We start from the raw sequence: 17,989 nt of genomic DNA on the forward strand, positions 1-17,989 counted from the left end.
AGCCAGCCGCTGGGCCTGCACTGCCTGCTGGCGCTGTAGGATCACCCCCATATCGTCAGTTGAGCCGATCGGTCAAAAATGCCAGGAAAACATATAAAGTGTACCAAAACCGCGCTATGAATCGGGAATAGTGGGGCCAGCAGGGCAAGATTGTCCCTCTGCACTCGGCACGGCTGAGGCCACACCTCGAGTGCTGTGTCCAGTTCTGGAGGTGCTGGAGCAACCCACAGAAAGGCAACAAAAGCCGATGAAGGGTCTGAGCACAGGTGCCATGAGCTGCTGAGGGAGCTGGGGGTGTTTAGGCTGGCAAAAAGGAGGCTCAGGAGAGACCTGTATCACTCTCTACAAGCGCCTGAAAGGAGGGTGTAGCTAGGTGGGGGTTGGGCTCTTCTCCCAGGTAAGAAGTGACAGGACAAAAGGACACAGTCTTAAGGTGCACCAGGGGAGGTTTAGGCTGGACATTAAAATGATTTCTTCACAGAAGTGGTGCTTAGACGTGGGAATGGACCACCCAGGGAGGTGGTAGTGATGCCGTAAGTTTTAGCTTTCATATTTTCCAGATGCTGTACTGTCAGTGTTTAATTCTGAACTTCATATAAAGTGTATTAATAAGTTCTCTTCACAGGTTAGTTAGACAAAACAATCCTTTTCCAGCCTGAGAACCAAGGACACCGTTGCAGCTTTGCGACCAAAAAGTATAAACAGCAAATTGAGCAGAGCAATCTGGGAGGATGGGACTTCATAACCTGAAGCTGTAATTGACAACCTGACAATTGACCCCAGTATGTAAATGGACCAAATCTTCTAAAAGTGTGAAAACTCATGGCTAGTCATCCCTCTTGTGTCCATCTTGGGCAGAGCCACGGCCAGGCTCTTGTGCAGCCCAAGGTGTATCCTTTGAAGGCCTTTTAATAAATACCTACTTTATTCCCTCTTAACTCTGTTTAGCCTTTGTTCCAGGTGACCCTCTTAAGGCATCAGTTCTGTCACTGTCCATGGAGGTGTTTACAGGAAGATGGGATGTGGCACTCAGTGCCATGGTCTAGTCAACACACTGGTGTTCAGTCACAGGTTGGGCTCAGTCATCTCAGAGGCTTTTCCAACTAATGGATTATATGATATCATATTTGTTTTATTTATTTTTTTATATTAAGAACACTTTTTTTTTACATCAGTTACTGAGGACCTAACATGTCTTTAGGCTTCACCCACTGATCAAACTGGTCTGCTGTAAGGAACCCCAGCTTTATAGCAGCTTCTTTTAACGTTGTCCCCTCTTTGTGCGCTGTTTTGGCAATCTTGGCTGCTTTATCATATCCTGTCACAAAACAAAACCAACAAGTTATCCATTTGTAATTTAAGATGATTCATCAGAGGTGAGAGAAAAGTGGGACACGGTCTTTGGAAAATTATTTGCTAGGTATTACTATAACTGCTTTACTCAATTTGCAGGAAATGCACACCAAATGTTTACTCCTTATTTGAAGTGAAAGTGAATTTTGTTATTCTGGTCTTAATTAATTTAGATCAAAGATTTATGGGAACTTCTCCTTTAAAAAAAACCTCATATTGTAATCTTTCACACAACCTCTAATAATGATAATTTAGGAAAACAGGTACATAAATTCTCCCAATCTCCTTTTGACTCTAACCAGTTATTTTTATAATACCCTGGCATGGCCACTGCAAGGAGAACACAGCTTTTACAACAGCAACTGGTGCTGTTGAAGTAAATTAACTTTTGACCTGACTTAGCCTTATAAGAATTGTGACAATACAAATGATGTGTACAAAATAATGTTACCACAAAATATTTTGGTATGTTCTGAGACATTTTTGAGCCTTAAACCTACCTATATGTGGGTTCAGTGCTGTTACCAACATCAGAGATTCATTCATCAGTTTGTTGATCCTATCCGTATTGGCTTGGATTCCAACTACACAGTTGTCAGTGAAAGAAACACACACATCTCCTAGAAGTCTTGCAGAGTTTAAAACGTTTTTAATCTAACAAGACAAAGAAAGAAATAGCAATTATTTAATTCAGATACTACTAGTTGTACATTCTGTCACCTTTGTTCATAACCATTGCCCTCCCTGCGATTTCAATCTTTTTAACAGGCATAAATAATGATCTTTTTAACTATTTTCCTTCCAGTATCTGAAGGGGGCCTACAGGGAAGGCAGAGAGGGACCTGTAGTGATAGGACAAGGAGCAATGGGTATAGACTGAAAGAGGGGGAATTTAGGCTCGAGATCAGGAAGAAATTCTTTACTGTGAGGGTGGTGAGATACTGGAACAGTATCTGAGGAATGCTGCAGATGCCCCAACCTTAGCAGTGTTCAAGTGTTCACTGAGGATTTTTTCTGTCTGTATGTTATCTGACTGTACAATTACTTAAAAAGTCCTAGATAATGTAAAACTTTATGAACTTACCATCATGGGCTTAAAGACATTCAGTTCAAAGTGTCCATTGCTTCCTCCTACAGTAACAGCAACATGATTTCCCATAACTTGGGCTGCCACCATGGTCACAGCTTCACACTGGGTAGGATTCACTTTTCCTGGTTGTGAAAGGGAGAGAAAAAGGTTACCAAAGGAGAAAGAAGGGGGAAAACCAACCAACCAACGAAACCAACCAACCGCCTTTTTCTAAATCACATTCAATAGAAAATGTTCTGTAAAAGGTAATTTTATCCATCGGTATCTTACTTATGGGTATCTGTGCACCACAGAAAATAAGGTTATTTCCACAAATTATGTTAAATTGACTGTACTATTCCAGTATTTTCAGTGAGGATTTGTAAAACAAATGGCTGCTTCAGCAGTCTCCCAAGACTCTGAGAGCTTGAGGATGAGCTCAACAGCTCAACATGTGCATGAGCTAAACAGCTGTTCATTACCACAGTTCTTAACAGTCAGGAGATTATAACCTGTCTTTACATGTGCAAGTTGGCATTTCTGGGAGACCCCTACCAAATCTTACTCATCTCAAGGAAAGTATTACTGATCTGTTAGAATTACTTTACGATAAAGTTAGTACACTCTGTCAGAAAAAAAAAAGCAAAACAGAAAAACAAAAAAAAACAACCCCCTGCCAAACCAAACAAACACACCAAGTTAGAGTGGCCTCCAAGCAAGTTTGTTTTATGGTTTTATCATTTAATTTTTAGACATAATCCTAGTAAGAACATTCATTGTTTGCTTTTTTAGAGCCAGATATGTTCATGACCTATTTCTTTTATAGTTTATGATACAGGAGGAACAACCTTAGAATAGTTTCAGATGTACAATATTCCTATGTACATACTTTTTTAGGAGAGGAAAGGAATGATTACTAGTATTATACCTTTTCTTTCTTATCCTCCCATACAATGAGATCATTGCAGAAGGGAAAATATGAGTGCATAACACTAATCATGCCAGGAAGTAGAGACCAAAGTCAAGTTACACGACAGTATTGCTACAATTCACAGATTAAAGATTATTTCAGAAAAGCCTTCACCTAAAAATTGTAGAGATCTTGCAATTCTAAAAGAAAGCTCTGAGAAGTATGCTTGTGTTAGTAAAGCCACAGTCTTACAGATACTACACTCCCCCATACACTAGCCAACACACTAGCCAATGCCTGTGCAAGCATTTTTATGAACATAGGTTTTGGTAAAATAGGGCAGTAGATAAAACCTGAGAGAATCACAGACTTACTGACATTTGTGACAGTGTTTGGTAAACATCTGTTAAGAGACAGTGGTCAGAAAAAAAAAAAAAAAAAACGAAAAAAAAAAACAGGTCATTTTTCTCTGCATGTTTTCTTTGTACCTGGCATGATGCTGCTCCCTGGTTCATTTTCAGGCAGGATGAGTTCTCCCAGCCCAGAGCGTGGTCCAGAGCCCAGGAAGCGAATGTCATTAGCTATTTTCATCAGACTGCACGCCACTGTGTTCATGGCTCCACTGAGCTCCACTAAAGCATCGTGAGCTGCAAGAGCTTCAAACTTATTTGGGGCAGTGACAAAAGGCAAACCTACAGGGAGAGGGTGTAAACATTAAACCAGTGAAGCACTTCCTTGCAGACATAAACCAGACAATCAAACACATAACTAGCTTAATAAAAAAATTAAAAATTAACAACCTTGTAAGATCATCACCTTCCTCTAGAGCTTTCTTCACAAACATATTTCTTATAGTAAATTAAATACAAAAAGATATAATGAAAGTCACTAAAATATAGAAGAGTATAAAATTTGAGCATCCACCTACAACAAAGGTACAAATTTCAACCCTTCATAGTGTGTTGCATTCTAAGCACTGCTTCTGCACCACAGTGTTTTGTGAATGTCAATAATCTTTCAAAAGTTAACCCAACTTAAGCATTTCTTGCATTAAATCAAGTTAGACACTTTAAATCAAGTTAGCAATAAACCAGCCAGAACATGGGAAAGATGGATCAGACGTAGGAGGATGCCTGCCAACATCAAGAGCACAGGAGCAATGGCAGAACTGCTGTTTATGTTAATTAAATGCCTGAGATAAAAGCCTAGGTTCCATGATGAAAAACATTCCTTCAAGACTTTGCCCTGGAAAGACAGTCCCAGCAGAATAGGACTGTAAAAAATTAAAGACATCACTAAGGACTGACTGTGGGCTGGATTTCTGCGCCCCAGAACGACTGATCTTTCAGCACTAGTTCAAAGGAGAGCAGCATATTCCCATAACTTCCAGTGTTTTGCACTTCCTGACAAACACCAAATCCCACCCAATTTGCATGGACTTGTGAACTGCACAGCTGCCTTCTCAGTTACAGAGGTCCATCCAAACCTGTCCTTTTGTTCTTGCCAATAACCACCCTCTGTAAGAGCATAAGGAACTTCAGGAGTCTGCCCTACTCATACAACTTGCCCATACAGGATGCAAAACATCCATTGACATGGGAAAGCTTCCTAACACCACCAAAACATGCCCTGTACTGCTCCTGGCAGCTGTTGTTTACAGCAAGCTACTTCTCTTTCAGGGTACAAGACCCTCTGAAAGACAGTGAATAATAGATCCATTAAAACAAAAATACTGTCACTGCGCAATTTCAGATTTTACAGCAAATGTAAATGACAGATGTACACATTTGTTTGGGGGGCATTTTGAAAACTGATACTGTGACACAAAGATCTGGTTTAAAGATCAAAAAACTCAAGTGCACTGTAAATTAAGTTTTAAGATCTATAAAGACAGAATAAAAAAAATCAGTTAACTTTTACTCTTTCATATGAAAAAAAGAGAGTGGCTCCGGAAGCATTTTTTTCCTTCTTTTGTGCCAAGTTGCTGTAAATTAAGAGAGCCAGAGGAGCAAAGATCAAGACAGAAGCATTATAGTTGGGCTAATAATAGAAGTCTGAAACTGTATCCATATCCAAAGAGCCTTGCTTGGATAAACACCATCATTTCAGTCACTTTCAATGCACTGAGTATACTTTTAAAAATAAATTGCACAAAAAAATCCAAAGTAGAAGGCATATAACACATGACATTAACAAAAAGCTTCACATTAAAATATAAATACAGTTTAAGCTTATGAGAACTGAAAGATTTAGTTTGAATTTGACTGCATGTCACATACACTGCTTTACTGATAACTCACTCCCAAATATCATTCCTCACCCGTCAGTTCAGCCACTTTAGCAGCAACTTTCTCAGCAAAGCCAATCCTTGTGTTCAATCCCGTGCCAACTGCAGTCCCGCCAGCTGCCAGCTGGTACACCCTTGGCATGGTGGATTCAATCCTAGCCACACCATATTTAATTTGTTGCACATAGCCACTAAATTCCTTTGAAAGAAAGAAGGACAAAGTTAAGCAACAAAGACAACAACCAAGACTAAGCATCCAGATTATTCAGATTTTTAACATGATTTGACTAATTCCTTTAAAAACCTGAAGACACTGAACTTCACCCAAATGCTAAATCTAAGCATGTTTTCATTAAGAGGGAAAGTATACATCTATTAAAGGACTTCTCCCATGTTACAAAAAAATTACACATTAAACCAATCTTAATATGCAAAAGCATACACATAATGCATCTTTCTCTCACCATTTATCTTAGTTGTGTACTTAGCAGGATCTGATGCCTTAATAAATCAGCTCCAAGATTACATTAATGTTCTCAAAGAACAAATAGAGAAATGGATCTTGGGCTTTGCTCACTAAATTTTAGTTAGCAAAAACTCCACCTGTGCATTCATGGAAAAAGTCCATAAATTCTACCTGCTGTTCTATCAATTCAGTTCATACTGTAATATAAGTCATTCCTGACAATATGATAACATTTTCCATCTTTTATATATATACACATTTATACACACAAGATTATGTATTGAAATTTTTCATTCACAATATTTAGTAGTTTTGTGTGTTGGCAAAACATAACTTATATAAATTTACAGATTACAGACAGCTACCTCTTCCCTGCAATGTCAGTGTAACAGAAAAACTGTGCTGTGCTATCTGATAATGAAACATTATTTTAAAATAATTTATATTTTGCTACTGTTAGAAATAAAATACATATGGAAAAAATTAATAAAAATTATGATGCATGTATTAGAGTACAGCATATCCAGCGAACTCCAGTACAGACTGAAAATACCTAGGCTGAGATTCAGCCATTTTCCTGTATTTTATCCTAAACTATCAATTTAATTTAGGCATCCTTAAGTTTGACTTCAGTTTGAATTTTCAAAAAAAATGCATAGTTTTTAATTTTTTTTTTACCTGCCCAAGTGTAAGTGGAACAGCATCTTGCGTATGAGTGCGCCCTATTTTTATGATTTGGGAAAACTCTTTGGATTTCCCTTCGAGTGCATTCTGTAGCTTCTTTAGTCCAGGTAACAAGACCTCATTAACCTCCTGGGCAGCAGCAATGTGCATTGCTGTTGGGAAAGTGTCATTTGAACTCTGTGGAAAAAAAAATCAAGAAATTAATTTACAAGCTTTTCTCACCATTGCTGCTGTAAGATATACATATGTGGCTTTATTCTCTTTATCTCATAAACTATTAGAAAATAAACTAAGATTAAGCAACTTAGGGGTATTCCACAAGGTCAGCTCCTTATTGATAAATCAACTTTTTATGACTACACCCTCAGAAAGTTAAATTTAATAGACTGTTCATAACAACCTTGGGACAAAAAAGAGAATTACAATAGTAGTTATGAGAGATGGCTAACAAATGGACAGATGGTTTTAAAAGAGCTGTAGGTGACTTTAAAACACATGTGTTGCTTTGATAATATTAAATCCATAGTTCACAGAATACTGAGTAAGCACAAAGGATCAGGACGGGAAACAACCAAGTCAGTGGCTTAATCTTTCCTTCAAGGTAGGTCAAGGAAGTTTAAGAGAGAAGCATAATAAAAATGCTTACCACGATCCAGCTTTTTGAAACTGGACCTATATTTAACATCTTTAAGACTGTAGCAGTGGTTGTCACAAGGCCACCACTGCCTAATATATTATATATTAATTTATCTATCATGAATGAATTCAAAGTTTTTAATCTGAAAAGCTCATACTGTCACTGAAAAACATCTTAAAGTTCATTTGAACTGAAAAAAACCAGAAAATTGTAGCCAAAATTGTCCACAAAACTTTTTTTTTTAACCTAAACAGTGGATACAGGAAAATTCAGAATTCACAATTCAAAGACACAAAATTTTGAAATTAATAGCAGTATAAAACAAGTCTAACAACCTGACTTTTGTTAACATGATCATTTGGATGCACTGGTTTTTTGCTTCCCAGTGTGCCTCCCATTATCTCAATAGCTCTGTTGCTGATGACTTCATTGACATTCATATTGGTTTGAGTTCCAGACCCAGTCTGCCACACCACCAAAGGGAAGTGATCATTTAATTTTCCTTCAGCTACCTATAATGGAAAAAACAGAGAAAAATTGTTCCACTAGGAAAAAAAACCATAAAGCTGAACATTTTATTGCCATAATTAAAATTATGCTCTCCATTATATTTTTTAATCTACATATAGCAATTAGTGAATTTACACTAAAATAATTAAGTAATACCAGATATTAAAAGGGAAAAAAAACCCACTTGTTATGCCTTTTGAAGACTGAATTATGAAATACAGAGATATATAGAATCTGATTTCATGTTCTACAGACATAGACAGAAAATATTTTTAAAAGGTATTTTAGGTTACATCTTCTCTCTGTGTAACTGGACTCTGGTATCTCTCAATAAAGAAATTTCATGCAGGGAAGTTCCAGACCTTTTACACCTGCAGACATTACATTGCTGGCATCAACGAAGCCAGTCTCAAACACCTCCTTCCTGTAAGGCATTCTCATGTTTGATCAACAGTTTTTGGAGCCTGTTGAATCTTAAGACACATTCAGAAAGTTTTCTAAAAATGTGTTTGTAATAGTATCAAAATATGTGCTCGGAAGTATCACCCCCACACATATTAGCCTCAGAAAAACAAAGGAGCTCTTGTCACAGCTCTGAGGCTAGACAATCAGATTACCAGGATACACCAGTCCTCCTGGAATCATGCCGTTCAAGAAAGGATCTTCGGTATTTCCCATCCTGTACAGGGCAACGTTCCCACCTCCAAGAGTAACTTGATTCCTCTTTTTATTTCAGTTGTATTAGAAAATTACTTTGGAGGTGAGGGAAAGGGTATCATAGCAGGGGTGTTTTTAGAATACAATAAAGAAAGCCACAAACAACTTTCAGAATTTATGAATCTAAACTAAGGAGCCTGAACCCATCAAAACTTCTAATGCACCTTTAACTAGGGGAATGCTAGAAACCAGAAGAAGAGCCTGGATATATTCTGGAGTTCTCCATAGCTGTTGGGTCTTGGGACTTAAGGTGCTACAGCTGGTAGGAGAGGATACGGCTTCTGCCACCACTGGAATATTTTTAAGCTACTCAGGACAAGAAAACTCTGTTCAAAATGCTTCTACATAAGCATATATGTTGATTTATTCAAAGCAAAACATCTGGTATTATCACACCTAAAATAATGGTCACTCACAACTCTGAACTTGGGTGGCATTCGTCAACATGCATTTGAACATTCTATCATTTCTTTGCATGCAAGAAAGAAAACAGTAAAATATTATATTACGTAAATGATCTCTGGAGAACAAGATTTACTAACAAGAAATGCTTTCCTCTAACAATCTGAGAAATGCAATCCCTCATCCTCCTGTGAAAAGCTTAACAAAAATACAGTGGCAGTTGCAGTATTTTGAACAGCTCATTCCTACCTCGTTTGCCGCCTGTACAATGGCTTTAGCAATCTTTGGGTCGAGACCATAGTCTTGATTTACCTCAGCAGCTGCTCTCTTCAAGATGCCAAAAGCCCTTATGACTTGAACCTGAGACACAAGGGTAAGTTTAAACACACAATTTCCTTCCCCCAAAGGACATGTCATCAATTTATAGTGTGTGTCTAGTTCTAAACCAAACTGCTTCTGATCTTAAATCCAGCAGCAGGTCCATCAGCCAAACCAGAGAGCAATCAGATCATCTGACCTATGCTCCCACTAACAGTGACATTCACCCAAACAGCCCAGAGGGCAGCACACAGCTGGTTTTGCCAGGCCAGGTATGCTCTGTGTATCAAAAGTTACGTGTATTAGAACTGAACTGGTTCCATTTCTAAAACAGACTTTTGAGGGAAAACTGACACATTTCAGTACATGGAGAGTCAGTATATGACAAAGCACGTGCACAGTAATGGCCTATGCACAGCTACGTGTGACAAATGAAGTTTATATCAACTCGTGCTATACTAGACTACAATAACAAACTATATAAATGCTACATCAAGTTACTCCATTTGCTTTATCATCTTTGTAAAGATGAAAGACAGATTTCTATTCATCCTGGTTATTAAAAAATAAAGCAACACCATAAAATTATTCAAAAGCAATATTCAATTTATTTAGACACAACAAGAAATACTTCCACCAGAATAATATATTGCCATAAAATTTCTACCTTAAATTAAAATTCAAAGTTGTTCACACTTCCAGTGAAAGCCTAAGAAGGAGGTATTTAGAAGGTATTCACTTTCACATACAAAACATACTCTAGAGAAGAAGGGAATACAGATTTTAATTACTTACTGGCATCCTTTCTGAAACACCTCCAATCTTGAAGTTCATTGTAGATCTTACAGTCTGGGCACCATAGTATTTGTCACTTGGGACCTTCAGTTCACCAAAGGTATCATATTCTATCCTGAAAGCCTCTTGAGAAGACTACAGAAAAGGGAAAAAAAAAATCAAACACTGGCAATCGGTATATTCTTTCTGAAAAATGTAGTCAAGAAAAAGAAGGTGGAAAAAAAATACAAAGCCAAGACATGCAGCTAGTCACAGGTGTTTCTAATTATATCTTCAAAGCTGAGACATTTTTCTAGTTTGAGCAGCTGTCTCACCAAAAGTCACAACTACAAAGCATGTACCATTGTTGTGTTCCACCGCAGCGAGGGGCACAACAACGCCCCCGGGCCCCGGAGGCTCAGACACCAGGCAGCCACCGACCACCAACAGGGAAAGGAGGGCAACAGGACAGGTCTTGGTTTACCAAAATCCAGGACCCTTTATTATGACAGGGACCAAGACAAGAAATGAGGGGGTAGGGTCATGGGTTTTATATGGGTGGAGTTTAGGGTCGAGGTCCAAGAGTAAGAGGAGCGGGGGTCTCCAAAGGCGTGGATCAAGGAAGACAACCAATGCAAAAAACTAAGGCAGGAACATTGCAGTAGAATTTAAACCAATGAGGGTACAGGAAAAGAACATTCTGGGGCCATTCCTCATTTGACAAAATAGAGTGGAGTGTCTTTTCCCAAGCTTGTGGGGGCATACCCCACAGGGTGGAGGGGTGGAATCTTCTTTAAATCATGCCCTTTGCCCAATGCTGTCTGGGTAGAATCACCGCCTCCTGGGGCGGGGGCACTCCACAACACCTCCTTTTTTATTTCTTTTAGAAACAGGGAATAATCTTTAAGTTAGGGCCCTAGAATAGTCTTACATTACTTAATACTTATGGGATAACTTATAGAGGGATTACGACAACTCATAAAGGAGCTCCCAGAGACATAATAATGAACAGTAAAATACAATTAACATAACGACAATTATAGAACTAATAATTTTAGCTAAACTTGTAACAACAAACAACCTCAATGGGAAGATTAAACCTGAAAGGGACACACATAAGAAATTAATTTTGACATATGTAAGAAGTAGAAGGTATAGGTAAAAGTAAGTTTAATGTAACGATTAATGCAACACTTAATTAAAGCCTTCTCTTTCATCCCTCTGCTCTCAACTTAATACCCTTATTCTTAGTAAACCACTCTTTATCCTTTTTGCTCACTCTCTCAGTGTCCCCCTTTTCTTTTTCCTTCTTTCTCCTCCCTTTCTCTTCCCTTTAACAGTCTTTCAAGTATTCTTGACACCCCTCCTGATACATATCTACTATATATATATCTACTATAGGTATAGTAGATATACTATATCTAGGTGAATTTTCTGTAATATTTATGTATGGTAACATTTCTATGTCATGTCACTTAGCATCTGTTATTATCTAACACAGGCATGGCTAAATTAATTTTAGCTAACAGTAATTCTTTACTTTTTGTAGAATAGCTCAATAATTTGTGATGATGTGATCACATTCATATGTAGTTCTACAAATATTATGGAACTGAGAGGAAGTAAGAACAGTTTACTCTTCCTCTTCCCACACCTTGGTCAGCAAAGTCCCAATTTTCTGTGAGAAGGGTATTCATCCTTTCCCAGGAGAGGAAATTACCTTCTTTCAGAGTCCTCAGGAAGGGGGAGAAGTCTTTTTTATTTCTTTATCATGGATAGAGTAAAGCAATCTCAGTCCTTTACGCAGGGAATACACATTTACAATGCTGGGTTCCTGACATAACCACAACTCTCAAGGGTGAGTCCTTGGGAAACAAATCTCTTATCAATAGAGTCAAGTCAGTTTTGCAGCGCAGTGAAAGAAGAAAATCAAATGCAAGGAACTAACAAGAAAAGCAGAGGATACAAACAGAAACACTGCTGTGCCACCATGATTCATTGACAGCCTGAGGTCTTTGTGTAGATTTGGTTCTTTCATCCCCAAAATGTGTATTACTGGAAACAGTTAAAAGGCAATAAAGTTGACAAAAGGTAGGGAACACCTTTCTTAAGACAAGTGACTTCTTTGTTCAGAAAAGAATATAACCTGGGGATTGAAGGAAAACTGAGGTGTAAACTGTATGAACTGCTCACTGTCTCTTCCAATACAAGACACAGGAGCCCGAACATGCTTGTAGGAGTCATGTTCAAAGTAAGGGAAAAGGGAGCAGCTCTTCACACAAGTCACAGACTGACAAAACTCCTTGCCAGCTGATGCTGAGGATGCAAGAAGCCCACAAGACTTCAGGAAAGATGAGATAAGCCTTCAGAAGAAAGATCTTAACTGGGTTATTACACAGACAAACCACAAACTCAGGAAACTCCCTGATGTGAAAATCATAGAAACATTAAGGTGGGAAAAGTCCTCCAAGATCATCAAGTCCAACCTCTGACCAAACATCACCATGTCAACTAAACCAAAGCACTAAGTGCCACATCCACTTATTTCATAAACAATTCCAGGGACGGTGATTCCACCACTTCCTGGGCAGCCTGTTCAAATGTCTGATCACCCTTCCAATGAACAACTTCTTCCTGATGTCCAACATCAACCTTCCCGGGGGTGCAGCCTGAGGCCATTTTCTCTCATCTTGGGAGATGAGGCCAGCCCCCACCTAGCTACAGCCTCCTTTCAAGACTTGTAGAGAGTGATAAGGTCCCCCCAAGACCCCATTTCTCCACATTAAACACCCCCAGCTCCCTCAGGTGCTCCTCACAGGACTTGTGCTCCTCACCCTTCACCAGCTTTATTGCCCTTCTCTGGACTCACTCCAGCACCTCAATGTCCTTCCAGAACTGAGAGGCCCAGAACTGGACACAGGACTCGAGGTGTGGCCTCAGCAGTACTGAATACATAAAGAGTTTGGGTCCGAAAATGGGGAAAGCATAATCTATGTTCACACAGTTCTTACTCCTCCTTAGGAGTCCACTTCTGAACTGTTCCTCTCCCTTCTTTGTTCATTTTACTTGCTCCTTCTTTAGTGGGTCTCAGTGTTCTTGGACAGAAGCACAGCTGGGTATTGGCCAGAACATCCTCTCCAGCTGCCCTGACCTTCTGCCTGCCCAGGTTTGCATCACCATGGATGATAAGCTGCAGCAGAAAGAGGGAAGTGTCCCAGCCTCTTTATGGTCCTAAGCATCATTCCCAGCCAGATGGAGACACTCTGCCATCAGGTACCATCGGTCACATACCAGAGACACCAGCCCTGCTCACTTTGAGTACTTCAGAGAGGTGGTGCCTGTGAACTGAAAGAAACTGCAGCCCAGTCCACAACAAGGGTTAGCTCTCACATGGCTATCCTGCCCCTCATATCTTGGGTTTTGGCTGATGCTCTCCCAGGCACTGACTCCTCAAGAACAGAAAGCTTACAGTGGAAGAGTAAAGTCATTGCTATGTTCTTTAATCCTCTTTGTCCCGCTTGAGTCCCTGAGCATTCATTTACATGCTAACAATAAAGAGAATACTGTAAATGCTTCTTTAGTGTATCACTACCAAAAATGTTTAATTGGGATGCTTGTGGGTCTTACCATACGTGTGCACACATTAATATTCCATCAGTCGGGATCACTGACTCACTGTCTTCAAAATCCCTGCTTTTGACATTTAGACACCTTGTGAAAGCACACAATGCAAAGCTTTCACAGAGCTGGATAAGCAGAACCCATTCAGCTCCAAGCCCAACTCTTGATATCATCAGTAGTTTAATAACTGAAAGTATTCACCCTCAAACAATATAAAAAGTTAAACTACCTGTAACCTTTTAGACAAAAAAGCTAGCAGTTGCACAACTGATTCCTCAAAGTTACATAATTCCAATGTCAACAATGGTGAAACAAAGATAAATATGATCAGTACATCCTCAAGCAAGTACCTTTCAACAATGAAATCATTGTTAAAAAAAAAAAAAAAACAACTTTCCTAGCAAATTCCACGCTCATAAATTCCAATGAAGTTAACAGGGCAAGGTGCTTTAAGAATAATGTCATTTGCTGATTCCTATTGTAACAGGTGCCATTAGGCAAAAAAGCAAAGTGATGTTCTTCATGCAGACTGAAGGAACTGAGCTGCAGCATTTCTCTCAGCCTGCAGCAGGCACTGCCTGAGCGTGCCTGTAACAAACACGATTCCCTTGCTCCTCGGCCAGAATTCAACCTCTTGAACAGCTTTATGAGCTGAAGATCCCAGGTCCTGTATGTAAAGCTGTTTCTGAAGTCACCCCCTGACCCAGAGGACCAGCTGTAAAATGGTGCATCAGTGCACACTCCATCAACCCTCTACTCCCCCATCCCTGGGCCTCAGGAGAAGCCAAAAGGAGACGTGAAAACTCCGCCAGGAGCCTAGGCGAACTCCTGTGTGCACCTAATTTCTAACCTAGCTACAAGCAAGGCTCTGCTCACAATTATTATTTATCACATTTACAAAACTTTTTTATTTCCTTAGAAGGCCTGACAAGGTGTGGTCAGCCGTCCAAAATCCCTAGTACCCAAACACAGTCCAAAGCTTACAGTTAGGCAAACAGAAGTGTACTTTTGCCTTGTTGCAGGGAACTGATCAGAACTGATTGCACCATAACACACCAGAGATACTCAAACAGCAGAAGTGCTGCAATAATGCTTCCTGTGGAAAATCACATTCTCATTTATGGATGTGCAACTTTTGGATATAAGTATTTCATCTCAAAGAAACATCAATTTTAGCATGTCAAAAGCAGTCTTTTGAGGCCATCAGCATCTGCAATTTATGTTTTACTGCTCTCCATTAGCAGATGAAGAATGTTTCCATTTTTAAGCATCGTCTCTCTTTTACAACATAATTTGAATCACAAATTCTGAAATTTACGCTTTAGAACCCAAACCCAAATATTTTACAATGTTCAGCTACAGAAGGACCAGTATGACAATTCCATTTACAACATCTTGTGCAATTTAGCTCTAAGTAAAGGCAACACAATGAACATACCAGGACCACATGAATATTTGGTTGTATCTACATACACAATGTGTTTGAAAACAACTCTTGCTACTGAGAAAATCTCTACAAACATCAAAAAGTGATGGCTTGGGTTTGTTGGGTGGCTGGTTTTTTTTTTAATTTAAATACTGGTTAGTACATCTTTTGGTGGTTTCCCTTTTACATAAAAAACATAGAGAACTTCTCCTGTAAGAATTCAACAGCTGCTTGACTTCCAAGTCCACTGAGGGATGTTTTAAGTAGTGTTGTTATTTAAACTCCAGGAACTCACAACACACACAGGACTGGTCACCTTTCTGACCTGCAAAGAGCAAAACACATCTCATTCTTGTAAGATTGCAGACCAGACTCATAAATACTAGGCTTTCAGCAAATGAATGAAGGCCACGACTTATAATGTTTTTCTCAGACGATGCTAAATGGCAAAACAGAAAAAGGGAACCATCCAAAAGGCCAGTGGTTTGAGTTACATATTCTGCTCTGACACCAGTTTTCTTATATAATTGTTTCACCCACCATTAAGTTTTTTTTCACTCACTAGAAAGCTTGTTTTATTAAATGCTACTTTTTACACCTTCATCAATATTACAGACTGGAAACTGCTGTTCTAGATAAATTTATTAACTAATTTAGTAAACTAAGGAATTCAATAAAATCCTTAATACACCACCTTCTGCTGAAATTCTTCTCACAGTCTACTTTACCTCATTTTAAGGAGTGAACTCACAAAGATACACCTGAGACTAAGGATTCCATGCAACATCCAACGTGTTAGAACTGAGATGTGAACTTCTGTATCCAAAGAGCGTTTCTGTTTCTATGCTGAACCGCATGCAGCAACCAAGTTCTACTGAGCTAGACAATCAACTGACTATACATGAATATCCCCTGATGATGCCTGCTGGAAGTACCGGGCAGTTTTCAGCTGAAATCTCCCTAGTTTTCCAGGCAGCCCCAAAGCTATTCCAGTGACGAATATTTCCATTCCTGTGAGGATACAGCTTTTTATTATTTGCCCCTCAACAGCTCCAAGAAAGCGCCTAAAATTCCTGTGGAAGCAGCTGCGGCACAGTGCGGCTCTGTGAAGCGGGTCCCGCACCAACACCTTTTCTGGCCGCAGGATGCCCGCCCTGCCCGGCCACACTGCGGCGGCTCAGGGCCGTGCTCGGGGCGTGGATCTCACCGGGGCAGCGCCACGGGAGAGCTGCGCGCTGCACATCCCGGCCGGGCCGGGCCAGGCCGCAGGAAGGATGCGGGAAATGGCCGCAGAAGTCAGGCAGAGGATGGCGGACTCGTCTTCCCGGTGCCGGCGCGGTCCCGATGGAGCAACACACGGAATTAAAGCCCCGACGCAGCCGGCGGCCGCCGCTCCCCCTGTCGCCGCCCGCTCCTCGCTCCGTGCGGGGCGGGGGCGGAGCGAGGGCGGCGGCGGCCGGCGGTGGCACTTAGAGGTCACGGCTCCCCGCTCCCCTCCCTGGGCTCACCATGGCGGCGCGGGGCGGCGCCGGGATCCAGCGGCCGGGGGCGGCGGGAGGCAGCGGGGGCGGCGGGCGGGAGAGGAGGAGACGAGCAGAGCGGCCGAGGCGGCGGCAGGCGCGGAGTGAGCGATGCATGGTGGCGGGGGCCGGCAGCACCGCGGGGGCGGGAGGCGCGGCGGGACCGCCCCGGACAAGCGTCACGGTGCCGGCGGCGCCCGGCCCCGGAGGCTCCGCCGCGCCAATCGACGGCCGCTGGAGCAGCGGCGGGCGCTGGGTGCGAGCCCGGGGCGGGTCTGCCCGGCCTGGGAAAACTCGCCTGCCCCGGGCGAAGGGCAGCGGAAAAAGCGCTGTAGTAGCGATTTCTCCACGAGGGCGGGGAGAAAAGTAAGAGCTTGTTCTGCCTTACGGTCGCCTTTTCAAAGGCTTAGGAAACCTTATTCCCTCCTTCCTAATGGCAGTCAAGGCTCCTTTTATAAAAAAAGCCAAGTCGAGGTGCAGCCCCCTCCTTACTTCCTGCCCAAGAAGGCAGAGAGCTCCGACGTGCTACATCTCTCCCTGGTTCTAAATACAGAAATACTTCGAGAGTGAAAGAAGGTATATGCCATTTTTTCACCCACCAGCAACAATATTCCAGCATTCTACATTTTCCAACATTCTGGGTTTTTTTCCCCAAGAGCAGCCAACATTCAGCTGTTAAGGAAACATTTTTTTTGTCTAACATGGAGAACGCTTCATTCCATTGCAACCTGCATAGGTACCCTTCAGTCCTACAAGAACTGTGTTATTCACAGAAATGCTGCCAGAAACTGCTTTATTAATGCCTTACAAGTTACATCCTGGCACTAAAAGCACACTGAATTTGAGTCTTGTAAGCTTTAATAAAGCTGTAATATTTAGGCAAGTCTTCTGCCCCTTGGCTCCTCTGAGAAGAGACGGTCTAGGAAATACACAGGTCATGCCATTAAAATGGCTTCAGAAGTTCCAGAGACAATAAAGACTGGGTAATAATATTACTATCTATATTATTCTGTATCAGAGGAAATGAGTGAAAGTCTCTTTTTTTCAGTCAATAAAACAGTAGGACAATACAAAGTTATAACTACTACTATAACATCATCTTCTTCAAGTATTACTTACAGCCAGAAACTAAGATGCTTAAGTCCCCACATCACAAAATTCAGCATCTCCATCTTGTCTAAAACTATTGCAAGGAATAGCTGGGGTTGAAAGGGATCTCTGGAGGTCCCCCTGTGCTAGCAGGTTCACCTGGAGCAGGCTGCACAAGATCACATCTGGGCAGGCTTTTATTATCT

At 40.9% G+C, this 17,989-nt stretch overlaps 1 protein-coding gene across 2 annotated transcripts; it reads right to left on the bottom strand.

The window, feature by feature from the left end:
- Positions 1-1,111: 1,111 nt before the first annotated feature.
- On the bottom strand, positions 1,112-16,850 carry FH (fumarate hydratase). Of its 2 annotated transcripts, none has more exons than XM_053985308.1 (10): positions 16,683-16,850; positions 10,149-10,283; positions 9,285-9,395; positions 7,742-7,918; positions 6,764-6,946; positions 5,653-5,818; positions 3,821-4,024; positions 2,438-2,565; positions 1,854-2,007; positions 1,112-1,318 (listed from the first exon to the last, which is right to left on the bottom strand). In XM_053985308.1, the coding sequence occupies exons 1-10, from the start codon at positions 16,809-16,811 to the stop codon at positions 1,176-1,178; spliced, it is 1,530 nt and encodes a 509-aa protein (XP_053841283.1). In that variant the 5' UTR covers positions 16,812-16,850; the 3' UTR covers positions 1,112-1,175. The 2 variants fall into 2 exon arrangements, with proteins under 2 accessions (XP_053841283.1, XP_053841290.1); XM_053985315.1 differs by lacking the exon at positions 16,683-16,850 and adding an exon at positions 15,903-16,664.
- Positions 16,851-17,989: the final 1,139 nt, after the last annotated feature.

Source organism: Vidua macroura, chromosome 1 (assembly GCF_024509145.1).
Source record: "Vidua macroura isolate BioBank_ID:100142 chromosome 1, ASM2450914v1, whole genome shotgun sequence".
Classification (NCBI taxonomy): domain Eukaryota; kingdom Metazoa; phylum Chordata; class Aves; order Passeriformes; family Viduidae; genus Vidua; species Vidua macroura.